This window comes from Apodemus sylvaticus, chromosome 5 (genome assembly GCF_947179515.1).
Source record: "Apodemus sylvaticus chromosome 5, mApoSyl1.1, whole genome shotgun sequence".
Taxonomy (NCBI): domain Eukaryota; kingdom Metazoa; phylum Chordata; class Mammalia; order Rodentia; family Muridae; genus Apodemus; species Apodemus sylvaticus.
Window position 1 is genome coordinate 3,969,208 of NC_067476.1, and position 27,403 is coordinate 3,996,610.

The following is a 27,403-nucleotide window of genomic DNA, read 5'->3' on the forward strand; positions in this document are numbered from 1 at the left end:
CTTGTGCTCTACTCATCTTTTGGTTCCTCTTCCACTACTTCTCCAGGCTAGCTCACTTGTGGCCTGTCCCTCTGCATAGTTACATCTGAGATTGATGTAGATCTGAATGTTGAAAGGACAAATTCGCAGGTGAACATGCCATTTAACTCTTTACTCTCAGTACACCTCATCATTTGGGTCATATCCAATATAGAGATATATTTTTTTTAAAGATTTATTTATTACATATATAGTGTTCTGCCTGCGTGTACACCTGCATGCCAGAAGAGGGCACCCGATCCCATCACAGATGGTTGTGAGCCACCATGTGGTTGCTGGGATTTGAACTCAGGACCTCTGGAAGAGCAGTCAGTGCCCTTAACCGCAAAGTCATCTCTCCAGCCCCTTGACATAAGTTTCTTTCTTTCTTTCTTTTTTTTTTTTTTTGTTGTTGTTGTTTTTTTTGGGGGGGGGGTTGTTTTTTGAGACAGGGTTTCTCTGTATAGCCCTGGCTGTCCTGGAACTCACTCTGTAGACCAGGTTGGCCTGGAACTCAGAAATCCACCTGCCTCTGCCTCCCAGAGTGCTGGGATTACAGGCGTGCGCCACCAGCGCCCGGCTTGACATAAGTTTCTTAAAGAAAGATATAGTGAAGTCAAGTTTTTTATGAACTCTTATGGCAATCTTTGCCTTTACTTTAACTAAGACCATTTACACCTAACATAGCTATTCTGTTAGGATTTATGTCTGCTATCTTACTTTTATTTTCTTCCAATGTTAGTTTTGGTTACTTAGCCTTTTTGTTTGTTTGTTTGTTTGTTTGTTTGTTTTGAGACAGGTTTTCTCTGTGTAGCCCTGGCTGTCCTGGAACTCACTATGTAGACCAGGCTGACCTCGAACTCAGAAATCTGCCTGCCTCTGCCTCCCAGAGTGCTGGGATTACAGGCGTGCACCACTACCGCCTGGCTGCCATTTTTTTTTTAAAAAATATTTATTTATTTATTATATGTATATGAGTACACTGTCACTATCTTCAGACACACCAGAAGAGGGCATTAGATTCCATTACAGATGGTTGTGAGCCGCCATGTGGTTGCTGGGAATTGAACTCAGGACCTCTGGAAGAGCAGTCAGTGCTCTTAACCACTGAACCTTCTCACCAGCCCTGGAAATGTGTTTTAGCCATCACTTCTACATGCCTTGAGAACCAAAGATTTGCTTTTAAGAACCTGAAACTTTTTGAGTATCATTCAGAAGTTCCGAATTTAGGGACATTTGCCACTTTCAAATGAAGAATGTTTGGCCAGTAGTCTGGAAATGTTACAAAATCTGAAAAAGTTAGAACTCCAACACATCCCAGGGCATAATTTCAGCCCATGGCCCCCTCCCCGCCCAGCATGGCCTGCCCTTTATCCAGCCTCATCTTTACTCTCCGAGGGAGGCTTGATGTTTTTGCATGTATGTCCTTTGGGGTTAGTTTTACTTTATTCTGTAGCTTTGTATCTTTTAGCAAATTGGGGAAATTGTTAGTCTTTCTTTACATCTTCTTTCAACTGTGTATTCTTTCTTTTCTTCTGGAAACAAAATGTCACAAATGCTGGGCCTTTTGTTATTGTCCTGAAGGAATCTGGGGCACTGTTCACTATTTTATCTCCTTGTCCCTATGAAGTTCAAATAGAATTTTCACTGTCCTCAATGTCACCTGCTCTTTTCTGTCACCTCGGTTCTCCTCTTAGCCCATACAAAGTGGTTTAAAACTTTTTTTTGTGGTTGTTATTATTTTGAGACAAGATCTTGCTGTGTATCCCAGGTTGGCCTCAGACTCATTGTATAGCCCCAGACTGACCTAGAACTGGCTGCCTTCTGCCCCAGGCTCCCTCTGTAGTTTTATAATCCCCCACTGGGGCTGCCAGTGTATGCAGCTATCCCTTCTGTCCTGTCCTGTCCCTCTGTCCATCCGTAACCTCGGCTGTCCTTGTCCCCCTCCCCCATACCACCCAAAGCACTTGCATTGTTATGTTTTGGCTCTTCTTTGTTTTGCTGAGATTTTCTTTCTGTGTTTTAGAAGTGTTTTTGTGATTGCTGGCTGTAACTAGCTGTGCTACTCTAACCCTGGGGTTGTTGTCAGCTGACTTTTTTCATTCAAATTAAGATTCTTTGCTTTAGAGGCACACACCTTTAATCCCAGCACTCAGGAAGCAGAGTTCAAGGCCAGCCTAGTCTACTAAGGGAGTTCTAAGACAGCTAGAGACTATACAAGAAAAACAATGTTCTGAATGTTCTCTGTCACGAAATGTCCCTGTCTCCAAACAAACAGTAAGCCCTCCTCTTGGTGTACCTAGCAATTTAGTGTATACTGAATTTCTTAAAATATTAAATATGTATATATTTTTGAATATTATATTCTATTTAAATCTTCCGTGGCTCTCAGTGTGTGTGTATTCACAACCCAGGTTCTGCCCTAGTTTTGTGGCTATGCTAGTTTGGTCAGCCTGAGTGTCTTTGAGCCAGTAAGCCAGTATGGTTGCCAGGACTGTGTACGCCGTTGTTCTGCCTCTCTGCCGGGACTCCGGAGAAAGAGGCACCGAAGAGGGCCCATTGCAGGCTTTTCTACCAGAGCCAGGAGATGTCATTTGCTTCTTTCCCACAGCTACCTCTTGGAGCTGAGGGGTGGGTAAGCAGGGGATGGTGCTAGGCAGCAAGCGTTGGTTAGGGAAGGTCAGGTGCCCAGTCCCTGACAAACATCAGGACTTGTGAGCAGGGCTTGCCTGTTTATCTGCATCTCTGTTTATTTAGACATACAGGCACTTTGGTTTTACAAGGTTTGAGGTGTTTATTTAATAATATAATTATTTTTTGTAATAACTATAAAACTATAGCTATTAACTAGCTATTTCATTCAATAGCTTTTCTCACCAATATGTAAAAATATGGTCTGTCTGTCTGTCTGTCTTTCCTTTTTTTTTTTTTTTGAGACAAGGTTTCTCTGTGTAGCCCTGGCTGCCTTAGAATTCACTCTGTAGACCAAGCTGGGTGTGCCACCACCACTAGGCTTAAAGATGTGTTTTATCTTTTGATCCTAAGAGGGTCATTCATGTAGCCATTTGCCCCACTACCAAATATCTCTCCTCAGCTCTGTTTTTTGTTTTTGTTGTTGTTTAGGTTTCTTTTCTTTCTTTTTTCTTTTCTTTTTTTCTTTTTTGTAGTTGTTCCTTTTTTTAATTAATTAATTTATTTACTTTGCATCCTGACTAAGTTTCCCTCCTCTCTCTCTGTCCTTCCTCCCCACCTCCCCCATCCACTCTTCCTCAGAAAAGGACAGGTCTCCCAGGCATTATCAGCCAGACTTGGCATATCAAGTAGCAGTTAGAGCAGGCACCTCCCCTCATAAGACTGGACTAGGCAGACCAGTATGAGGAAAAGGTCTCAGGTGCTGGCAGCAGAGTCCAAGACGGCCCTGCCCCCACTGTTAGAAGTCCGACAAGAAGACCAAGCTGCACTACTGTACCATGTATGCAGGAGGCCTGGGTCAGACCCATGCAGCCCCTGGTTGTTGGTTCAGGCTCTGTGAGCCCCTGTGAGCCCTGGTTAGTTGATTCTGTGGGTTTTCTTGTGTCCTTGACCCCTCTGGTTCCTATAATCCTTCCTCAGCTTCTTCCCTGAGCTCTGCCTGGCTGTGGGTCCCTGCATCAGTTCCCATCAATTGCTGGGTGAAGCCTCTTGATAACAGTTGGGCCAGGCATCAGTCTATTAGTATAGCAGACTGTCACTGAGAATCATTTTCTAGCCTAGGTCTAGCCTCTGTGTACCTCCAGCTAGGGTCAGGGGTGTGCTTCCTCTCATGGCTTGGGTCTCAAGCTGGACGAGTCATTGGTTGGACACTCCCAGAAGTTCTACACCATGTCTTCACCCCAGCACATCTCATAGGTGGGACAAATCATAGGTCAAAGGTTTTGTGGCTGGGTTGGTGTTCTAATCCCTCTACTGAAAGTTGCCTGGCTAAAAGATATGGCCAGTCCAGCTGCATATCCAGCATTGCTGGGAGGCTGAGCTAGGGTCACCTTTGTAGATTGCTGAATGTTTCCATTGTACTAGGTTTCCAGTCTCTGAGATGCCCCCAACCCAGTTGTCTCTCCTGTCCCCTCTCCCTCCCTCCAGCCCCAACCAGATCCCTTTTGTTCTCATCCCAATCTCCAACCTCCCACTCCTTATCCCACATCCCACCTCCTACCTTCATCCTCTATTCCAGTCTCCCTTCCCAGGGAGACTTATCTCTCTCCCCTCCCCCCCAGCCCTCCTTGTTACTTAGCTTCTCTGTCTGGATTGAAGCGTGGTTATCATTTACTTTATCAGTGAATACACACCTCGTTTGTCTGTTTGTCTTTCTAGGTCTGGGTTACCTCACTCAGGATGATTTTTTTTTGTTGTTCCATCCATTTGCCTGAAAATTTCATGATGTTATTTTTTTAACAGCTGAGTAATACCCCATTGTGTAGATATACCACATTTTCTTTATCCATTCTTTGGTTGAGGGACCTTAGGTTGTTTCCAGTTTCTGACTCCTTTGAATAAAGCTGCCACACACGTAGCTGAGCAGGCGTCCCTATGGTGAGAAGGAGTGTCTTCTGGGTGTATGTGCGATTGGTATAGCTTGCTGGGTTTTAGGGTAGATCAATTCCCAATTTTCTAAGAAACTACCATATTGGTTTTCAAGGTAGCTGTACAAGTTTGCACTCCCACCAGAAATGGAGGGGGAGGGTTTCTCTGTGTAGCCCTGGCTATTCTAGACCAGGCTGGCCTAGAACTCAGAGATCCGCCTGCCTCTGCCTCCTGAGTGCTGGATTAAAGGTCCACTTATTTTTTTGTTGTTGTTATTGCTGTTATTTTTTTGTTCTTTTTTTGGGGAGGGGAGGGGGACAGAGTATCATTATGCATGCCTGGCTGCCTGATTATGTAGACCAAGCTGGCCTCAAACCCACAAAGATCCTCCTGTCTCTGCCTCCCTAGTGTTGGGATTAAAGGTGTGCAGTACTAATCTTTGCCTCCTCAACTCTTTTAAATCTTTTGTTTGTTTGTTTGTTTGTTTGCTTGCTTGCTTTTTGTTTTTTCAAGACAGGGTTTCTCTGTGTAGCCCTGGCTGTCCTGGAACTCACTCTGTAGACCAGGCTGGCTTCGAACTCAGAAATCTGCCTGTCTCTGCCTCCCAAGGGATTAAAGGCGTGTGCCACCACCGCCTGGCATTCTCAACTCTTTTAAAGGATCCTGCAGTGACTATTTTTGTATATATAGTATTTTGTGTGTGTGTGTATGTGTGTGTGTGTGTGTGTTACACATAAGGTATATATTTAAGGTATATGTATGTGTTATACGTGTGGTGTGTGCATGGTACCTAGGTGGTATGTATGGGAGTTGTGTGTGTGTGTGATGTGTATGATGTGCATGAGATATATATGAAGTATATGTAGTGTGTGTGTATGGTATGTGTATGATGGAGTAGGGTGTGTGTAGTGTGTGTGTGTGTGTGTGTGTGTGTGTGGTATATATATGTCTTAGTCAGGGTGTCTATTCCTGCACAAACATCATGACCAAGAATCACGTTGGGGAGGAAAAGGTTTATTCAGCTCACATTTACACTTTGCTGTTCATCATCAAAGAAAGTCAGGACTGGAACTCGAGCAGGTCAGAAAGCAGGAGCTGATACAGAGGCCATGGAGGGATGTTACTAGCTTGCTTCCCCTGGCTTGCTCAGCCTGCTTTCTTTTAGAACCCAGGACTACCAGCCCAGGGATGGCACCACCCACAAGGGGCCCTACCCTCCTTGATCACTAATTGAGAAAATGCCTTACAGCTGGCTCTCATAGAGGCATTTCCTCAAGGGAGGCTCCTCTCTGTGTGATAACTCCAGCTTGTGTCAAGTTGACACACAAAACCAGCCAGTACAGTGGATCTTTTCTCAACTTGACACACAAACACATCACTATTAAGCCTCAACCCTTACTTTCTTATTCATGCCCAAGATCTTAATAACTTTAAAAGTCCCACAGTCTTTACATATCAAAACTTCAATCCTGCCGGACGGTGATGATACACACCTGTAATCCCAGCACTCTGGGAGGCAGAGGCAGGCAGATTTCTGAGTTCGAGGACAGCCTGGTCTACAGAGTGAGTTCCAGGACAGCCAGGACTATACAGAGAAACCCTGTCTCGAAAAAAAACGGGAAAAAAAAAGTTCAGTCCTGGACTGGAGAGATTGCTCAGAGGTTAAGAGCACCAACTGCTCTTCCAAAGGTCCTGAGTTCAATTCCCAGCAACCACATGGTGGCTCATAACCATCTGTAGTGGGATCTGATGCCCTCTTCTGATATATCTGAAGACAGCTACAGTGTACTCGTATATATAAAATAAATAGAATAAGTCTTTTGAAAAAAAAATTCAATCCCTATGAAAGCGCCCTGGGTGTCTAGGTAAGGAACTATAGGACCCGTGACTATCCCAGGCTCTGGGAGGCTCTGCCTGCTTCGGTGTTTCCTCCAGACATTCCTTCTGGTATCCCCGAGGCACACCTGCCCCTGCCCCAGAATGACCTTCCTTATTGATTCTGTGCTTCCTTTGGGTTTGAAAACCCCACGTGGATAAGAGATAATAAAGGTGTGTTTGTTGCTCCTCTAAGCTTACCATTTCTAGGTTAAAAAAACAAAACAACAAAACAAAACCAAAAAGCCATAAAGAGAAACCAGTCCGTCCTGGCATGGTAGTATATATACTATTAACATGGCACATTTGAGGCCAGCCTAGGCTACATGATGAGGCTGTAGGAGGAGGGGTACTCAGCTGGCAGAATGTTTTCCGATTTTCTTGCTCCTTGATTTCCCAAGCTCTGGAGGGTCAGCATAGTTTTGGTACTGCTTTGGGACTGCTTTAGTCATTGGGAAACTGAGAGCAGGCCCTGGTCGTACTGGGTGGCACCCTGCCTCATCTGGAACCATGGAAGCTCTCTGCTGGTGGCCCAGCCTTCCAAGTTGATTTCGTGTTGTATGCCTACAGGTCACCAGCTTGGATTTAACACAGCAAGCAGCAAATGGGACTTGGGAAACCCACCTGGCAATTTGTCCACGGTCGCAGCAATGCCTGTGTCTGAGGATGTGCCCCTAACTGCCTTTGCTCTGGAGCTCCAGCATGCCCTCAGTGCCATTGGTAAGCCACATAGACGTCCTGGAGGCAAAAGTTACCAGCTGCCCTCCACCCTGGGGATGAATCCTGAGCCAGGGAGGCTCTACTCTAAGGGAACTCTCCTCAAGTGAGGGGTTTTGAGGCTCTGAGATCTGCAGGGGCACAGAGTATATTGTGTAACATGCTAGAAATCCTTAAGATGGGAGTACCAGAGACGTTAGGAGGGTTCTCTGTTCAGATACCTCCTGTTATAGGACAGTATTTTGGGGTTCTAGGTACATGCCAGCACTCTGCTTGCTGGGATGGGTGTTAGCATGGCCTTGGGGCTTGGTGGCCAGCTGGAAAACGCCCTGGGTTGGGATCAGGTAGCTCGAGTAGGGCGGGGTCTTAGAACGAGAGCACTCTCTGGGCCAGCTGCTGGGATATGCTAGTCTTAGGATGAAGCCCAGGGGAACCACCCATTAGGAAGAAGCTATTACATGTTAGACCCTAGGGCTGGCAAGATGGCTCAGCAGTTAACTGACAGCTTAAGTTTGATCCCCACTACCTACATGGTGGGAGGAAAAGCCAGCCCCCACAAGTTATACTCTGCTCACCATACTCATGTGCACCCCACACAAGATAAATAAAAAATATATATGTTTAACATTTTGGGATCTAAAAACACAAAACTCAGGAGAATTCCTGAGAATTTCCAAGTTGGTAAGGTGTTCTGTATTTAACATTTTATTTACAAATGTTTATGTAATTTCAAGTGAACATATGATAATACCCTCACTTTCTCTGGTAGGTTATAGGAAAAATGTCAGAATCTTTTCTAAAATGGCATAGTAGTGAATACGGACAATGTGCCTAATAAGCATAAACAAGACATGAGAGCATCCATTTTAGTATGGCACATATAGACCCTCCACCCACACAGACTTAATTATATAAAAGAGTGGTTATCAACCTGAGGGGCATAACCCCTTAAGGGGACCACATATCAGATATTACATTACAATTTATAACAGCAGCAAAATCACAGTTATGAAGTAGCAACACAAATAATTTTATGGTTGGGGGTCAGCATAACAAACATGAGGGACTGTGTTAAAGGGTTGCAGCATGAGGAAGGTTGAGAACCGCTGATAAAAACATTAAGTAATGCAAACCAAAGATCTGTGAAATTTAAAGATAATACAGTATCTATTATTTATAAATTATTCTTAAAATAAAAACTTAATGTAGTAGTATATACTATATATAGTTTAAAATTTTGTTGTTTTTGTTTTGTTTTGTTTTTGAGACAGAGTTTTCATGTAGCTCCGGCTGTCCTGGAATTCTCTATGTAGAACAGGCTGGTTTTGAACTCACAGAGATCAGCCTGATTCTGCTTCCAAAGTGCTGGAATTAAAGGCATGCATCCCCCCATGCCTGACTTGTTTGATATTCTTTTGTTTTGCTTTTGTTTTTTGGATTTGGTTTTTGTGAGACAGGGTTTCTCTGTATAGCCCTGGCTGTCCTGGAACTCACTCTGTAGACCAGGCTGGCCTCGAACTCAGAAATCTGCCTACCTCTGCCTCCCAAGTGCTGGGATTACAGGCATGCGCCACCACCACCTGGCGTTTGATATTCTTGAATCATACTACAGAATCATGGGAAGTTCCATTCATTTGGGGTGACACTGGTCGGATAGTTTAGGCTGAGTCCAGTGCAATGTCAGGTTGCTTGATGGAGAAAACTTTTTTATTTGCAGGATTGTGGGATAACAAGAAATGACAAACCAATGAGGAAAGGCCCCCATGGCCTTTCCCAGTGTCACCTATGATGACTCCGTACATGAGGCTAAGACCGGCAGCATGATATTTTGTATACTGTGAAGGCCAGCTCCAGATTCATGAGTGGTTCTTGGGTGTGCATACATATGTATGTATGTGAATGCACACGTGCCTCCTTCTTTGACACAGGCACAGCCAAGTTCACACCAAAGCTGCAATACTCTCATTGCCATAGAAACCTTGCAGCTGCCACTTAGAAGCCACCACATCCTAGCAACTCACTGATGTCTAAACTGCTGTCCTTGGTAATCTGACTGCTATCCTTCTGATCTGAGAAATGTGTACACATGTGAGATTTCCTTCTTCAAATACGGAGCCCTTCACACACTGGCATGTCATCTTTGTTCAGAGGCCATGCTAATCTCTGTATTAGCTCAGTTTTAGTATATGTGCTGCCAAAGCAAGCCTGGCTTGCTTTCTTTACTGCTAGAGTGTATTCACACCACTAAAGGCATGGTTCAGTTTACTTAGTCACCCATTATTGAAGGCTGCTTGGATGGTTTCCAGTTTGGGAACTAAATTGTGAACGAAATTGCTGTGATCATTTGTGTAATGGGTGTGTTGGGATCTAGGAGTCGCCCCACAAACCACACGAACACCAATCTCAGTTAAAGGTTTATTGAATGCACATGCCAAGACTGATCAACCAGAGTGACAGCTCAGGTTCAAGAGCTGAAAGCTGTGCACCGGACACTTCTCAGGGTCTGCTTATAAAGGATAAAAATGCAGAAACCACCATGAGATCATACTCGGGTGCTTACCTGGTGGTAGGCTCTGACTCAAACCATTTTAAACATAACAGTTCATATTGACCTATAATTTGATGAGTCTTAAGTAAAGCTTATAGGTTTTGGAATATCTTATGCTCAGAAGAGCTCATACAGAACATAACAGGATATGTGGTCAGCATGACCTTGCTCTGAGTCAAGTTATTTTTCTGTGTCAATGACTGGCAGGCAAATTACAGCAACAGTATGGAACAGCTGGGGGCCTAGAGCGGAGTGGCTGCAACTGTGCTGAGGAACAGGCCTCAACAGATTTTTTCATATACATTTTCATTTTTCTGGAGTCTTAAGAGTATGTTCAGTCTAATAGGAAACTGTCTAGACCATTTTGTGTCCCCACTAGCGATGTGTGAAGGGCCCATTTTCTCACATCTTTGCATATTCTGTGTCATCGGTATTTTAATTTTAACTCTTCTGATAGAAGCATAGTGATAGCATGGATTAATTTTATGTATTTGTTTGTTTGTTTGTTTAATGTTATTTTTTTTTGAGAAAGGATCTCACGATGTTGTCTTGACTGACCTGAAGCTCACTGTGTAGACTAGGCTGGCCTTGAACTCAGCGAGCTCCACCTGCCCCTGCCTCCTGAGTGCTAGAATCAAAGGTGTGCACTACCACCACCCAGCTTCTTTTTCTCATTGTCTGATTGGGCTGTTTCTTTTCTTACTGTGGAGACTGGTAGGGAAGGTAACTCACCCCACCCCCCAACCCTCCAGACAGGGTTTCTCTGTATAGCCCCAGCTGTCCTGGAACTCACTCTGTAGACCAGGCTGTCCTCAAACTCAGAAATCCTCCTGCCTCTGCCCCTCAAGTGTGGAACTCACTTTTTAAAGTCAAGTATGGCAGCACATACCTGTAATCCCAGCACCTGGGATGCAGAGGCAGGAGGATTGCTGCAAATGGAAGGCCAGCCTGATTTAGTGAGTTGTATACCAGTCACAGTTACATAGAAAGACCTTGACTCACAAAAACAAAACAAAACAACAAAAACAATAAAAACCTTGGTTTTTGAAGAGAAGTAGAATCAAAGCACATTGGGAAGAATCCTGGATTGCACAGCCTTTCCCTGCCCTTCTCCATGCAGAGCTACCCCACGACCGTCACCATCAGGGTTCAGAGTGCACGTGAGGGCTCACTCCTGTTGTAGTTCTGTGGGCAGACATGTGTGACAACGGGTGCTCACTACTACAGATGACTTAAGGTGCTGTCAGCAGTCCTGGGCGCCTCTGTGCTCTGGTACCATGGGAAGCTGCTCTGTTGTTGTTTCCCTAACAAGGCTGTTTGTCAGAGTGACACATGGTTGGGATTCTGTATTCCAGTTCCCTCTGTGTCTTTTGGTAGGTGATTTGATAATTTCTTGTGTGTTTTGGTTTGGTTTGGTTTGGTTTGGTTTGGTTTTCAAGACAGGGTTTCTCTGTGTAGCCCTGGCTGCCCTGGACTGGAACTCACTCTGTAGACCAGGCTGGCCTTGAACTCAGAGATCTGCCTGCCTCTGGGCTTACTCCACTACTGCCCAGCTTGATAACTTTTTTTTTTTAACTTTTATTTTTGTAATGGTCTATTTATTTATTATTTATTTGCATTTTATGTGCATTGACATTTTGCCTGCATGTATGTGTACGTAAGGGTATCAGATTTCCTCAAGTGGACAGTTGTAAGCTGTCATGTGGTTGCTGGGAATTGATCTTGGGTCCTCTGGAAGAGCAGCCAATGCTCTTAACCACTTAGCCAGCTCTCCAACGCAAGAGTTATCTTTTTAAAAACTTTTTTTAAGGGGATGGAGAGATGGCTCAGAGGTTAAGAGCATTGACTGCTCTTCCAAAGGTCCTTAGTTCAAATTCCAGCAACCACATGGTGGCTCACAACCATCTGAAATGAGATCTGACGCCCTCTTCTGGAGTGTCTGAAGACAGCTACATATTATAAGTATATTTATTATACCTACTTATAATAAATAAATAATTAAATCTTTTTAAAAAACTTTTTAAAAAAGAGAGATGGATAGTGTCCTTTGTTCAGTTAGCCAGCAGTTTACCCAGCTCGTGCGGGACGTGCTGACGCCCTCCGGTTTGGTGGTGATGGCTGAGGGCATCTACGTAGGCGGACTCTGTGTGGATGGGCTCTCAGCTCCTTTGGGTAAATACCAAGGAAGGTGACTCCCGGAGCATGGCAAACAGATATTTAGTTGATAAAGGAGACTGCCAGACTGCCTTCCCAGGCGGCTGTGCAGTTGACCGGCAGAGAGCTCTGTGGCGCCTCGCCCCAGCCTGCCTGCAGCATTTGTGATGTTCCTGATGAATGGTGCTGCCCTATTTTAATTTGTGTCTCCTTCTGATAAGTGATACAATGTATTTTCATGTGCTTTGCTCGTCTGCATATCACTGACTCGGCTGGGCAGGCCAGCAAGCTCCTGTTGCTGTCTGCGGGCTGACACTGCCAGCCAGCCGAGGCTCCTCAAGGGCACCAGGGGTCTAAGCTCTGGTCCTCAGGCTTGTATTATGGCAAGGACTTTGCCAGCTGAGCCATCTCCCCAGGCTCCGGTTGTTTTCATATTGTTGAAATTGAAGACTCTTTTGTATATATTTTAGATAACAGAATACTTTTTCCCTGATCAGTATGTTGTCATTTCATTCACTGAACACTGTCTTTCTTTCTTTTTTAAAAAGAATTATTTATTTTATGTATATGAGTGCACTGTCTCTGTCTTTAGACACACACCAGAAGAGGGCATTGAATCCCATTGCAGATGGTTGTGAGCCCCGTATGGTTGCTGGGAATTGAACTGAGGACCTCTGGAAGAGCAGTCAGTGCTCTTAACCACAGTGCCATCTCTCCAGCCTGAATACTGTCTTTCTTTTTCTTCTTCTTTTTAAATTTTATTTATTTTTATTTTATGTGCATTGGTGTTTTGCCTGCATGTGTAAGGGTGTCAGATTGCCCGAAACTGAAATTGTAGATAGTTGTGAGCTGCCATGCGGGTTCTGAGAGTTGAATCTGGGTCCTCTGGAAGAGCAGCCAGTGCTCTTAACCACTGAGCCATCTCCTCAGGCCCTAACGTTGTCTTTCACAGAGCAGGAATTTTTATAGAATGCAAGTACAATTTATGAGTTATATATTTTATGGGTCACATCTTTGGGTTGTCATCTTCAAACTCATCACCAAACAGCAAGAGAGAATACTCACACAGCAGATGCATGTGACCCTACTCCTGGACATATGTGACAATTAGCTGGCCGCCCCACACAGATGGGACCAATGACAAACTAAAGGCCACCAAAGACTCACATGGTGAATCAGTAAATTTTACTGGGGCTACTTACAGGTACAAAGGTGACTCAGATACAACTGCACACAGTGCAGAGGTGACTCAGACAGGGCTGCATCACACAGTGCAGAGGTGACTCAGACACGGCTGCATCACACAGTGCAGAGGTGACTCAGACACGGCTGCATCACACAGTGCAGAGGTGACTCAGACACGGCTGCATCACGCAGTGCAGAGGTGACTCAGACACGGCTGCATCACACACAGTGCAGAGGTGACTCAGACACGGCTGCATCACGCAGTGCAGAGGTGACTCAGACACGGCTGCATCACACAGTGCAGAGATGACTCAGACACGGCTGCATCACCCACGCCCACCCCAGCGTGGGTGACAGCCACAACGACTGAAAACCTAGAGCAAGCAATAAGGCATAACTATAGACAGTTCAGCGTGGCGGAGAGTGCCCTTCCCCGGTAGCTCAGCTGCTCTCTGATTCCTTCAGGCAGCTGGGCTGATCTGCCTCTCCTGAGAGAGTCTCAGCAGTCCTCACTGCACGGTGCACTTGGGAAGGGAAGAACCCAGTGAGTCTGGTTAGTATCAATGACTTCCTAGAGTTGTGTAAGTTGTTTACTTCCTTAGTTTTACTAGCTTCCCTACAAGATGGACACTTCCTCTCTTCTTGTAACTTTCTGTTGTTTTATCTTTTAATATTCAGCCTTTTTTGTTTCTTAACGTCTTTTCTAGACAAGGTTTCCTCTGCGTAACATAACCCTGGCAGTCCAGGATTCTCTTTGTAGACCAGGATGGCTTTGAACTCACAGAGATCCACCTGCCTCTGCTTCCTAAGTGCTGGGATCAAAGGCGTGCGCCACCACACCCGGTTAATATCCTGTGTCTTAAAGGGCTTCCCTTTAAGATGAACTGTTTTATCTAGGAGAAACATGCTATTCAATAACAGCAAAGTAGTTTTATTGGAGTGGGCAGCAAGGAACAGCAGGAGCACTGGCCCAGTGTTGCTAGTCTCTAAGGCTCAGGAACCAAAGGCAGCCTGCCTTGGGTATTATACCTCATGGGACAGGACCAGCTGGGACAAGGTCAAGATGACGGAGACTATCCTGTGTCTAAGAGCTAGAGCTGAACACAGCTCTCTTGCCGCCCCGCCCCCATCTCAGGAATCAGCACATCCTATGGTGATTCTACACTTGAGGGCTGCAAGTAAGAAAGGGAGAGGTGGGTAGGAAGCCTGAGGCTACCCGGGAAACTGTCCTGTCAGTTGAGTCAGAGCCTCATGTGAGAAGCCACATTGCGCTGCCTTTCCCTGAATCAGGTGACTGCCTTTGGTGGCTCCTTTCATTTCCACAGAGGAAAACAGAGTTTTCTTTCTTCATGGAAAGTGTTGTTCCCTTGTTCTCTAGCTTCCCTGGATCTAGGAATCTAGAAAGCTGCTAGGCAGCCAGGTGACAGTGCTGTCCCTGCCCTCAGGGATGGGGTGGCTGCCTGACTGGACGCTGCCTTGTTCTGTACTCCATAAAGCGAGGCCTGTGGCAGGAGAGCTTCCCGCCTTTGGAGTACTGGGTTCCAGAGTCCAGAGGCTCGCTCACTAGACCTGCCTACCTTGTGCTCTGCTGAAGGAAGCACCCTGCCTCCCTACACAGAGCCAGAACCGTCGGCAGAGACATGGCCACCATGGGCGCAACGGCAAGAGCTGGCAGCTTTGGCTGTGAGAGCCTAGACTATGATCTCTAGGGAGGGCAGGCAGCAGTGCCCTGTCTTGCTCTTGTTTTTCGTTTTTGTTTGTTGTGTGTGTTGTTTTAGATATTTATTTATTTGTTTATTTATTATATTAATGTTCAGCCTGCATGTATACCTGCATGCCAGAAATGGCCACCAGATCCCAGTATAGATGGTTGTGAGCCACCATGTGGTTGCTGGGAATTGAACTGAGGACCTCTGGAAGAGCAGTCAGTGCTCTTAACTGCTGAGCCATCTCTCCAGCCCGCACGTACATGTTTTGTGTTGCAAGATCTCCTTTATCTTATACAGGATGGCCTCTTAACAGGGATGGATAGAAGAAAGTGTGTGGCCCCATCTCCTGCTCCTGTCCAGGTTGAAGCAGTGGCCTCAGGTGCACATGGACCTGCTGTCCTTTGCTCTTCCCCTCTGTAGTGGGACAGATTTGCCTGCTTAAAAAGGCTCTACTCCGCCTTCACCCCCCACACAGGGTCTCTCTGTGAAGCCTGGCCGTCCTAGAACTCACTTTATAGACCTGGCTGTCTTCAAACTCAGAGATCCACTCATCTCTGCCTCCCCAGTGCTAGGATTAAAGACAAGTGCTACTGCAGGGTCTCACTCTGTATCTCTGGCTGGCCTGAACCACCCAGAGGTCCACCTCCCTCTGCAAGCAGGTGTCATTGTGCCTGGCTGCATTTGTAGAGTTTAACTTGGAGTAGTAGTCTTCACAACTGTAAGGACCCCCTTATTCTGTATGCTTCTAAGAAACAGCTGCTAATTAAATTTGATACTGTTGCCAGATGCAGTGGAGTTTGCTTGTAGTCCCAGCTTGTTAAAAGGCAGAGCTGGCCCAACTGCTTGAACTTAGGAGTTCAAGGCCAGCTTGAGACACTGTTTAGAGAAAGGGTGGACTCTTACAAATTATCTCTTAATTTTAGAAGAGCTTGTTTAGAGTGGTTTTTTGTTGTTGTTGTTGTTTTGTTGTTTGTTTTTTGAGGCAATGTCTAACTTTGTAGCTCTAGCCTAGCAGATCTGGAAGCAAGTAGACCAGGCTAACCTTGAATTTGTAAAGATCCATGTGCCTCTGCTTTCGAAGTGCTGGGTTTGAGGCTGGGTCATCATGATTGGCTTGTTAAGAATGATTTAAGACTCCTTGTGTATTATTTTTGGCTTTCCCATGGCTAGCCCCTTTCTACCTATGGCTGTGTGAGGCAGTTTCCTGACCTGCCCACTGCTCTCCACTCTGCATTGCTTCTGAGCTGCACGTGACCTTTCCTTGGCTAATTTGAGAAGCATGGATGTAAAAGCTTGTCATCTGCTTGTGAGTGAACTAGATTTAGGTCCAGGCCAGTTTAGAGGTGGCTTTGGGCAATCACAGGATCTCGGGCTTTACTGTCTCACGCCGTCCGTGCCACTGCCCTGCACACACACCTGATTCATGCAGGACTTGGTTCATACATCAACAGGTGTAAACTGCCTGTGGCTAAGGGAAGCGAGGTCACCTGGAAGGAGAGCTGGGGATGAAATAGACCAGGTTTGTGAGAGAAATGAGGAGCCAAGACAAAGCTTTTCTGATCAAGGCTCGATGTTTAATGGGGGGAACTCTAAATGTAAAGGTGGGGAAAACCTTTCCTCCAAAGGCTGGGAACCGGTTTGGTTGCTCAGCAGGTGGTTGGCTCCTCTCTGGAAACTTCAGGTCCTTGAAGAACAATGGACTTCACCTTGGTCCGAGAGCTCCACCCTAGGTGGCTGGTATCAAGGTCTGAAATTCCCGCTCAAAGGCTGGGGGAAGAGCACAAACAGGAGGCCCAGATTTGGAGAGGCTAAAAGCTTGGGTCGCCCCATTGCCAGCTACCCCTTCCTCCCAGGGAGCCAACCCAGGACCCGGTGTGAACTGACCCCTTGCTTCTCCTAAGAGGAGGCTGCTGGGACAGACTTCTGAAATGGGTGGTTGTTTTTAGGTCCTGTCCTGCTGCTGACCAGTGACAACATCAAACAACGCCTTGGTTCTGCTGCTCTAGACAGGTGCGCCCCTGGCCTCCCTGTGGTCTCATGTGGAGAAATTTAGCCAATCTGAACTTTCTTAGCTGTCCTGGCAGGGTCCCAGGATGGACCTCATTATCCTTGTGCCTTGGTGTCTGCACGTAACACATGTCCCTTGTCCATCTATACCCTCTACTCTGTGTATGTCCCTGGGTACCACTAGGGCCCAGGAGACAACAGGCCCCTCTTTAACACACAGGCAGCTCTGCATCTCGCTTTCTCTTAAGCCCCAACCTCTAGACCTGGCCACAGCCTTTGTTCGACTGCCCAGTTCCAGGCCTCCACTGCTGCTCTGTGAGAGGTGTGTTAATGAAGACGAGGAGCCTTAGGAGACCCCATAGATGGTGAGAGGCCAACACTCAGGAGGCAGAGGCAGACCAATCTCTGGAAATGCAAGGCTAGTGTGGCCTGGACTGAATTCCAGGCCAGCCAATGCCATAGAGTGAGATGCTGTTAAAAAAACAAACAAAAAACTAGGGCCTGGAGAGATGGCTCAAGGGTTAAGAGCACTGACTGCTCTTCCAGAGATCCTGAGTTTAATTCCCAGCAACCACATGGTGGCTCATGACACCTATAAAGGGATCTGTTGCCATCTTCTGGCCTGCAGGTGCATATGCAGACAGAGCACTCCTATATAAATGAATAAATTTTAAAAATTATTTTAAGAAGGAGAAGTGCTGCCCTATGTCTTGCAGCATCCATGAGTACCGGCTATCGAGCTGGCTGGGCCAGCAGGAGGACATCCACCGGATTGTGCTGTATCAAGCAGACAGCACACTCACACCCTGGACCCAGCGCTGTATCCGTCAGGCTGACTGCATCCTCATTGTGGGCCTGGGTGAGCAGGAGCCAGCAGTAGGCGAGGTAAGTGCTCGAAGGTCTCACGTCCCAGAACCATGTTCATCTTTCCTTTGGTTGGAATATTACTCAGAAGAGGACCCACATGTCTACCACCCACTCTTTAGATGCCTTTGCTGTATTCAGTTAGATTATAGGGAAACAGAGGCCTATTTTATATCATTCTGAAATTTACTTTTTGGTGTTTTGGGACAGGGTTTCACTCTATATCCCTGGCAGTCCTGGAACTCACTATATAGACCGGGATGGCCTCTGAACTCACAGAGATCCATCTGTGTCTGCCACCCAAGCACTGGGATCAAAGGTGTGTGCCACCTCTACCCAGCAAGAAATTTACTTTTCCATTAATAGGTAGGATTTTGACACAGACCCTATCATTTGGTGCATTTTGATGGCTGTTTGTCCATCTGTGAGCACCCCACCATCTGTTTATGCAGACTCTGCCAGTTCCTTCGAAGTCACGAGCCAAGTGCAAGTTCCCTTCATAGGCTTTCAAGTTGTTGACCCCAAAGGACATGCTTGTTCTTACCAGATACTGCCAAATCCATGAGCTGCTTGTTTTCAGTTTCCCTTTGGGGATGGCTGTAGGGATGGCCGAAAAGCTCTATGTCCTTCCCAGAAATGAAAACTCTGAGGAGAAATAAGTCTTCATTTTGATTAGTTCTCGTCTCCTCTCTGGTCTACCTGCTCAGCCCTCATTTCAGGTGTCTCCCTCGCCTGTCTAATCCTGGAGCAACCGAAGTCATCCCCTCTGAAGGGGTCCCCATTGTAGAGAGGCAGCGCTGTTCTGTAAGGGAAGTTCTCCAAAAGGTGTGTGTCATTGGTGAAGGTTGTAGCACACAGCCATGTGACACAGGATACACTCCTGTCTCGTACCAGAAGCACCCTCAGCCATGTTGGCCACCCAATATTCACAGTTGAGTGAACTGTGTGGTCAGAGTATTAACAACCCCAAGATGGGCCATCTTTATAGCCCAGCTACTAGCTAGATCCATCACACACTGTCCTCTGGGGCCAGCCATCAGGCCAGTGTTGTGTAGATCTTGGGGAAAGCTCTGTGATGGTCCTTGGTTCTGCACTCTGCTCAGTGCTCAGGCTTGCCTGGACTTGCTGACAAGGCCCTACTCTCCCCCAGCTGGAGCAGATGTTGGAGAGCACAGCTGTGCGTGCCCAGAAGCAACTAATCTTGCTGCACAAAGAGGAGGGTCCAGCGCCTTCCCGCACAGTGGAGTGGCTCAACATGCGAAGCTGGTGTTCTGGCCATTTGCACCTCTGTTGCCCACGCCGTGTCTTCTCTAAGAGGAGCTTGCCCAAGTTGGTGAGACCTGGTGGGCTGGCTCAGTAGGACCTGGCCCTGACTACATATTTAGAACTGTCTTCTTCCCCCTTTGTGCAGCATCAGGGATTGTGGGTTCTGGTTGGGCCTGCCTCTTCTGCTCCTGAACTCTGACTAGGATCTTAACCCTTGTGTTACCTTGCAGATAAAGAAAGGCACAACGTGGTAGGGGCACAGGCACAGAGGCTATCAAGACCTGGGAGGCCCAGGAGTTTGTGATTGACTTAGGTTCGGGGTCCAAGGCTGAGAGCCTCACATTTAGCTGAAGCCCCAAAGAGATCTCATGGTCAGGTCCCTATGCTGTCCCTTCAGGGCAGAAGCAGACACAATCCTGAAGACACCTCTTCCTTGGTTCAGCTTTAGTTCTTTGGTGTCAGTGTGAAAACTAGGTGGTGCCCGCATGTCATGGTCCATTCAACCCCCACAGTGCAATGGACAGCATCCGCCTAGCTGCATCTCTGCTCCTGAGAGTACTGTCTACATGCAGGGCCAGTGGAGAGACTCAGGTGGGACATCCTGGGGGGGCTCTGTGGTCTTAGGTAGCCTGTTTGTCCTCTGACATCACCCCCCAGGTAAGCTTGGGCCCTTTCAGGCACTTTGGTGTTAATAGGGCTGTATTCTGGAAAGGCTAGGATCTGAGGCAAATCAAGACATACAGAGTTTTAGCTGAAGAAATGCACAAACCTCTGCCTTCCTTTGACTCCTCTCAGGTTGAGATGTATACACGTGTTTTCCAACGACCACCAGACCGTCATTCCGACTTTTCCCGCCTGGCCCGGATGCTGACAGGCAACGCCATTGCCTTGGTGCTTGGAGGGGGTGGAGCCAGGTGAGCCCCCATCCAAGTGTGTGCTATGTGTGTAGGGATGACAGTTATTCCCACCAGCTTCACCCTGAGCACGAGCAAGATGGGAGTGTGCTGCCATGGAGGAAGAGACCCTGTGTGGTCTGCATGCCTACATGATTGTTTATAGCCCAGATGTTCTGGATTCCACTGATGCCAGTTTGGTAGAAGAAAATGTGTGTATTGTCTGAGCATCTGTGCTTAAAAGCGTTTGTTTGGTTAGTCATGTGTCTCCTCTTTGCATATCGACTGTCCCTGTCCTTTGCTGGTTCCCCAGGAAGTTCTTCCCACTTTAATATACACTCTGGAGGAATGACCTGATGTACTAAAGAACTAGAGAAACAGCCTTTAGTTCTTTGGGCTCTGGGTTCTTTAAAGGACTTTTAGCCCATGTAATTCCTGCCCTGGGTTGTCATCTGATCCTTCTGACCTGGAAGAGGCGGAGGCCCAGGGCATCCTGGGGAAGATAGAGTGGTGATCCAGATATTCGTGAAGAGCAGCACCAGACTGCACATCTCCCAAGAAGAGGGTGTGCTGCAGCTGGCCCCTGTAAGCTGAGCCCTAGCTCTGCTTAGTCTGGTAGTGAAGCAACACCACTGTGTCTTGAGACCCTTGGAGAAGCTGGCCTAGCAGAGTGGTGTGACAGCCTCCATTGCCAGGAAGGGAGAGGCCCTGGTCCTTCTGTGGCTCTGGACAGTAGAAGCTTAGAACAATTAGGTCTAGACCTGGTCCTGGTTTGCAGATTTATGAATTCTTCACTTTGTTCAAGGTGTACTTAACAGCCATGTGGTTCTGTCAGGTACAAGAAGCAGTCCTCTGCCTCTCCCTCCCAAAGCCAAGCCTACAGACTGCCCAGAAGTAACTACGCTCAACCTGCCAACAGTGTACATGTGCTGCTTTCGATCCACACTCATGGTCTGTGACTCTGCCTCTGTCTGTCTCTCGCTCTCATCATCCTCATGAGGTCCCAGCACTGGGACAGCCTGCCCTGGCAGTGTGCAGCATTGTAAGGATGTAGCTTTTTCAGAGATAAATCCTGTCCTTGGGACTCTGACACCATTTCCTTCTTAGGAGTTTCTGAATGCTGTGTTTGCTTCCGCTCCACTTCCAGTATTTTCGGTGTACTGGCAAACACTACCAGCACATTCATACCCTCTTTGTCCAGACGGTCTGTTTGAGCTTTCTAGGGTTGCACACCCTCCAGTCCACCAGTCCATCTTGTCTTTATGTATGTCTTTCCAGCTGACTGTTATACCTGAATCTTTTCTTTGACACCATCCTAACTGAGGCCTTCATTCTGTTCCCTTGTTTACATCCATTTTCTACATCTCCTGTCTTCGTCTTTGTAGAAATCTCCTGGAGAGGCTGTGTGGGAGGTGACAGTGTTAGCTCTGGGCCTGTCCATAGACCTTCCTTCTGCTCTCAGACTTGAGTGAGATTTTCGCTAGGCATAGAATTCAGAATAAAAATAATCTCTGCGAAATTTTGTTAAGAGTTGTACTGTGTGTGTAGCTTGGGTATTGTGGAGATTACCGATACTGTTTATTCAGCGCTCTGACTTTTCTTTCTGGAGCCTTGCGGGTGCTCTTTTACTCTTGTTTGAAAGGATATGCTGGTGGCTCAGAGCTGCCACTGCTGGTCTCACCTATGACTGGAGTCCCGAGACCTTTCACATTTGGAAATGGATGTAGTTGAAACTCTAGGAAATGTTTCAGTTTTAATTATCTTATTTTATATATGTAGGTATTTTATCTGCATGTGCAGCTCCTGAATGTCTGTTGAGACCTGGAGAGGGTGTCAGATTCACTAGAACTATAGTCACAGACAGTTGGGAGCTGAGGGTAGCTACTGGGAATTAAACCCAGATCCTCTGGAGGCTCAGTGTGCTCTTAGCCACTGAACCATCTCTCTAGTCCCAAAGTATTTCTTTCTTTCTTTTTTGTTTTTGTTTTTGTTTTTTGAGACAGGGTTTCTCTGTATAGCCCTGGCTGTCCTGGAACTCACTCTGTAGACCAGGCTGGCCTCGAACTCAGAAATCCACTTGCCTCTGCCTCCCAGAGTGCTGGGATTACAGGCATGCGCCACCACCGCCCAGCTAAGTATTTCATTTTTAAAAACAATCTTTGAGTTTATCTGTTCTCTCTTCCCAGGGCTTAATAGCAATGTCCTAAGAGAAGCCTCTGCTTCTCATATTTTTTTTAAGGTTTATTTACTGTTATATGTAAATACATATAACAATAAGTAAGACTGTGGCTGTCTTCAGACACTCTAGAAGAGGGAGTCAGATCTTGTGAGCCAACATGTGGCCGCTGGGATTTGAACTGAGGACTTTTGGAAGAGCAGCCGGTGCTCTTAACCACTGAGCCATCTCTCCAGCCCCCTTCTCATATCTTTTTTAAACTCTGTTTTTGTTCTGTTTCTTTAGAGATTTTTTCAATTGTATTTTTTTTTTAAATTTATTTATTTTATGATTACAAGTACACTATAGCTATAGCTGTCTTCAGACACACACCAGAAGAGGGCATCAGACCCCATTACAGATAGTTGTGAGCCACCATGTGTTTGCTGGAATTTGAACTCAAGACCTCTGGAAGAGCAGTCGGTGCTCTTAACCGCTGAGCCATCTCTCCAGCCCCAATTGTATCTTTAGACTATAATTTTTCTACTAAAATATTTTAACACTTTCAATTTTATGTTTGTTTATTTTGTTTTGTTTGAGACAGGTTCTCTTTACCTGACCTGGCTGGCTTGGGGCTGGAGGTTGTCCTGCTGGAGCCTCACTAGTACAGGTGTTACAAATGCTGCTGTCATGTTCCAGTGTAGGGATGGTCTTCCCCCATGACACTGTCTCTTTCACTAATGCACTATTGCTTTGAGGCCACCAGCGTCATGTCTTTTATTGATTGCTTTGCTTGTGTGCCCAGAATTTCCCATATGTGCTCATATGTCTAGGTTTGTCCCTCAGAGTGATGACTGAAGTTTATGTTCTAGGTGGGGTGTCACGGGAGGCCCTCAGCACTGGACTTTTGACAGCCTTCCTTCTGTTTAGATGTTTGGGGTTTTTGGTTCCAGTTATAAGGAACAAAATTATAGTTATCTTTTTTTTGTTTACTAGATGTATGTTTTTCTTTTTTCTTGAGCAAATATAGGTGTGGAATTACCTGATCATGGGGAAGTGATACCATTTACACCCCACCAGCCATGTGTGAGAGTTCTGTTTTCCTCTTCTCGTTTTCCCTGGATGTTGTCAGACTTGAGGCTGAAGCCACTCTGGTGGGTGTACGGTGGCTCTTCCTTTACTCAGATTTGTAACTCTCTGCAGGCTGTTACAGCAGACTCACTCTGCCTCTTGGGCTATCCACTCTTTCATTGTCTTTGTTGCAAAGCATCCATTTGAAGTCTTCACTGGATTTGAATAGATTGTCTCTTACTCTTGAGTTGAGAAAAAAATATTTTTTTATTCTTCCTAAGAGTCTTTCCAGGTGCATTTATGCCAGTGCTGTCTGTCAATCTCTGGTTCTCTTTTGGTGGCAGCTTTGAATGAAGCTATTTTTTTTTTCATGAGACAGGGTTTCTCTGTGTAGCCCTGGCTGCCCCGGAACTCACTCTGTAGACCAGGCTGGCCTCGACTCAGAAATCTGCCTGCCTCTGCCTCCCAAGTGCTGGGATTACAGGCGTGCGCTACCACCGCCCCACTGAAGGTGCTAATTTTTATACCACTCTCTGTTCTATCTCTCTGCACCTCTATATCTCCGCCTCTCTGTGTGTCTCTGCCCCCCCCCTCTCAATGTGCATATATGTGTGTGCGTGTGCATGTCTGTTGTGGCAGTGGTCCTAGAGGACAACCTCAGGTGTCATTGCCCAGGTATCAGGTACCGGCTACCTTGCTTTTTGAGACAGGGTCTTTTACTGTGGAGTTTGCCAAGCAGGCTAGGCTGTGCTCCCCTCCCCTCCCCTTCCCCTCCCTTTCCCCTCCTCTCCCCTCCCCTCCCCTCCCCTCCCGGGCTGCTGTTCTCCAGGCCCCTAGCAGCTCAGTAACTATGTAGCTAATACTTTACTACTAGTCATCTGCAGTGATCTTTTGTATCTATATTGACTCTACTTCCAGTAAAGTATTTTTAGTCCTTTTTTTAGATATTCTGTAACACACACACACACACACACACACACACACACACACGGACACGGACACGGACACGGACACACACAGACAGGTACACACATATACACAGAGACACACATATACATAGACACAGGCACACACACAGACACATACATACACAGATACAGGTAGACACACACACAAACATACACATAGACATGTAGACACACAGACATGCATGGACACAAACACAGGTACTCACAGGCTCACACACACACACACACACATGTTCAATGTGCGGTATGGAAGTTAATTAGTAATTAAGCCTGGTATGAAAGAGCATGGGACCACCGCTGTCAAGGGAAAGCAGGACTACTTGATAAACCGCTGCCAGTGAACCTGAGGCAGCTTGCGAGTTTATTCTTTATTTAGTAACATCTCAGCATTGAGGAGGAGAAGGATGGCGAATTTGAGGCCAGCACAGGCTATAGTGTCTCAGACAATAGACAAGACCAGACATTAGAAAGTGTCAACAAAGCGAAAGTGTGGGCTTTGGAAGGGCAGGCAAGGAAAAAGGAGTGAGGTGCAGAAGGCCCCATTGTGAGAGTGTCAGGTAGGATGTCACCGCACCGCTGTGACATCAGGACAGCAATATCCATGCGGACACAATGGAGCTAGGCCTCCTCTCTCTTTGTCTGTGTCTGCTCTGCTGTTACACTCATTTGTTGGTTTCTGCCCTGAAGTTGTGCATTTCATATGTAGAAGCTCTACCTGATCCTGTATATAGTTTCCCATTCTATGTCAGTTACCAATCTTGCCTTAATTTCTTCAACACTTGGTTTTTGTTATTTATTAGTTTGGTTTTTTGTTTGGGGTTTGGTTGTTGTTTCTTTTTTTGTGAGAAAGGGTCTCCGTATTTAACCCTGGTTGGCCTGGAATTCTCTGTGAAGACTAGTCTGGCCTTCAGCTCACAGAGAGCCACCTGCTTCTGCTTCCCAAGTACTAGAATTAAATGCGCCACTATGCCCAGTTCTCAACAATAGGTTTGATCTGGTTTTTTTGGTTGTTTTTTGTTTTTTTTTGTTTTTTGTTTTTTGTTTTTTTTTTTTTAAGGAAACTTACTATATAAGTTTCTCTGGTCCTGGAACTTACTATTTAAACCAGGTTGCAGGCTGCAGAGAAGGCTTAATGGTCAAAAGCACTAGCTGCTTTTCCAGAGGACCCTGGTTCAATTCCAAGTTCCCACATGGACTTGTTTTTTTCTAGGTTTTCTCATTCCCACTTTTCCTAACCACAGTAAGCTAAAAAAGCCTGTTCAGTTTTCCAGACTCTGGTGCTCTGGTGGAATCAGTAATGCATAGAAAAAAACTACCCTGGCTCTCCTTAGTAAAGCCTGCCCTCCCATCTCAGCCCTACAGACACCTGGGTACCTCCAGGGAGAGGGATTCTAAATTCTGTCAAGACCTCTCCCCGCCTTTCGTCTCTTTGCCCCGTTGTCTGTGGTCAAGCAAACTCCAGATTCTGTGGAGGGAAGAGAGGGCGGAGGACAGGCAGCTGCCTCTCAGGCCTCCCTAGGGCACACAGTTCAAGGGCGGGCCTGGCTGTGGTGTTTATTTTCTTTCTCTGTTCTTATTGGTGAAGAGGGTGTGCCCAAGTAGGTATCCTGAGGGCACTAGCAGAGTGTGGCATCCCCGTGGACATAATCGGAGGGACATCCATTGGGGCATTCATGGGTGCTTTGTTTGCTGAGGAGCGGAGCTACAGCCAGATACGGATCCGGGCCAAGCAGTGGGCAGAGGTAAGCAGGCACCCCACCCTCGGGAAGGCTCTACTTTCAAGCAGACAGGCATGTAGGTCAGAGTGTGACTGTGTGGCAAAGGGAGAGCAGACGCAGTAAAAGATTGGGCAGTCGTGGGAGCTGGCAGAAGTAGGCGACAGGAGGCGACCTGAGGAAGGGGTGTGACCCTAGGGCAGGTAGTGGAAGCTGGTCTGGTTGTGTTCTAGTCTTAAAGGATAGAGGTTTACCTGGTGACAGCATGGAGGGCCATGTCACCGAACAGGGAGTTAGTGGTCCCTACAGTCTCTGGAAACAAGGCGCAGCTGCATCAGGATCTACAGTGGGCAGGAAGACAGAACAAGAGCCACTTAAGATCAGGAACCAGTCAGTACAGGCCTCAGATTTCTTTTTGAAAATTTATTTTTATTCTTGAGAATTTTGTATGCATGTATAATAAAATAGGATATCTACCTCCCACTTACCCTCCCAACCCCCATAATCTCCCAACATATCCTCTTTCCAACTTCATGTCTTTTTTAACTTTTACTAGTTCTTTGAGAATATACAGTATATTTTGATCACATTCCGACCTCCCCCACTTCTCCAATGTCCTCACCCCCCCAGCCAGCCCTCAGGCTTCTGAGCAGAGGCAAGGCAAGGCAGGGTGTCCTGCTTCAGGTTGGTGAGTGTGGATCATCCCAGCATGCTTCAGGGCATTCCTTATTGCCTGGTCCCTAGCCCTAGAAGATTTAAGAGAAGGGAGTATGGCCTTGTAAATCAAACCAGGGAGGGGCTGCCTGTGGCTGCACAGGAAGTGTAACTTCTCTCCTGTTAGTCCAGCCTTGTCATAAATGGACACCAGAATGAGAATCAAAACATCAAACAGAAGCAAAGGGAACAGAACAGGCTCCTTTATCTCCTTGCTGGCAGCAGGCAGCTCATAGCCTTCTCGACGAGGCTGGCTGCTCCTGTGGAACAAATGGAACCCGGCTACATTCATGGTGGGATCAAAAGATTTTGTGTTCTCCTTTTTCAAAGAAAAGAAAGTTTGGTCAACCTTCATGCAGAAGCTGAGGATTGGCCTGTTGTTGCATTTACAAAGGGAAGGGCAACACCTGAGGCTCTCTGTCCAGAAATATTTCTTCCATGGAATGAGTGACCATCAAAAAAAAAAAAAGGAGCCTGATGACGCATTGTGTCCTTAGTGATGTGTCAGCTGTCCCTGTGGGTGGCTTCCAAGATCAGTGACCACGGTAAATGTGTTCAGTTGGTATGGAACAGCTTAGATAGAGTTCTAGGCTGGGAAGCCCAGTCAGGACCTGCGAGAAGGTTCTCTTCCCTCCTCCTGCTCATCTACTGTGGCAGTGTGACGAGTCAGGGAGCTGTGGGCTAGTCCTCCCATCACCCTGAGGGTGAACTAAACTGTGGTACCCTGCCAAGGTAGCCGCTCTGCAGGAGGCTCCTGCTGGATGTAATGGAGACAGAGCTATGCCCATATATGGACTGCAGCCATACTGAGGAGGTGGATGGCATGGGGGCCATTTGCCTTCCCTGGCGCAGGCCATCTCAAGCTGTCTTATTCCTGTGATCTCTGTCACTCACTTGTTTTATGGAAAGGTGCTCACAGAGCTTCTAAGCTGTGGGCTCTGGTCTCTTCCTGCGCTAACCTTCCCAGAACTGGTGGCTCTATCC

General features: G+C 46.6%; 1 protein-coding gene and 1 pseudogene across 3 annotated transcripts in view; one reads left to right on the plus strand and one right to left on the minus strand.

Annotated features, from left to right (window-relative positions):
* Positions 1 to 27,403, plus strand: part of Pnpla7 (patatin like phospholipase domain containing 7) — a 72,197-nt gene that overhangs the window by 40,236 nt on the left and 4,558 nt on the right. For all 3 annotated transcript variants that reach the window (XM_052181783.1, XM_052181785.1, XM_052181784.1), the window contains 6 exons: positions 7,024 to 7,173; positions 16,713 to 16,776; positions 17,490 to 17,658; positions 18,788 to 18,970; positions 19,699 to 19,817; positions 25,576 to 25,732. In XM_052181783.1, the coding sequence (XP_052037743.1) occupies positions 7,024 to 7,173; positions 16,713 to 16,776; positions 17,490 to 17,658; positions 18,788 to 18,970; positions 19,699 to 19,817; positions 25,576 to 25,732 (842 nt within the window). The remainder of the gene's footprint in view (positions 1 to 7,023; positions 7,174 to 16,712; positions 16,777 to 17,489; positions 17,659 to 18,787; positions 18,971 to 19,698; positions 19,818 to 25,575; positions 25,733 to 27,403) is intronic.
* LOC127686497 (uncharacterized) lies at positions 9,274 to 9,373 on the minus strand (annotated as a pseudogene).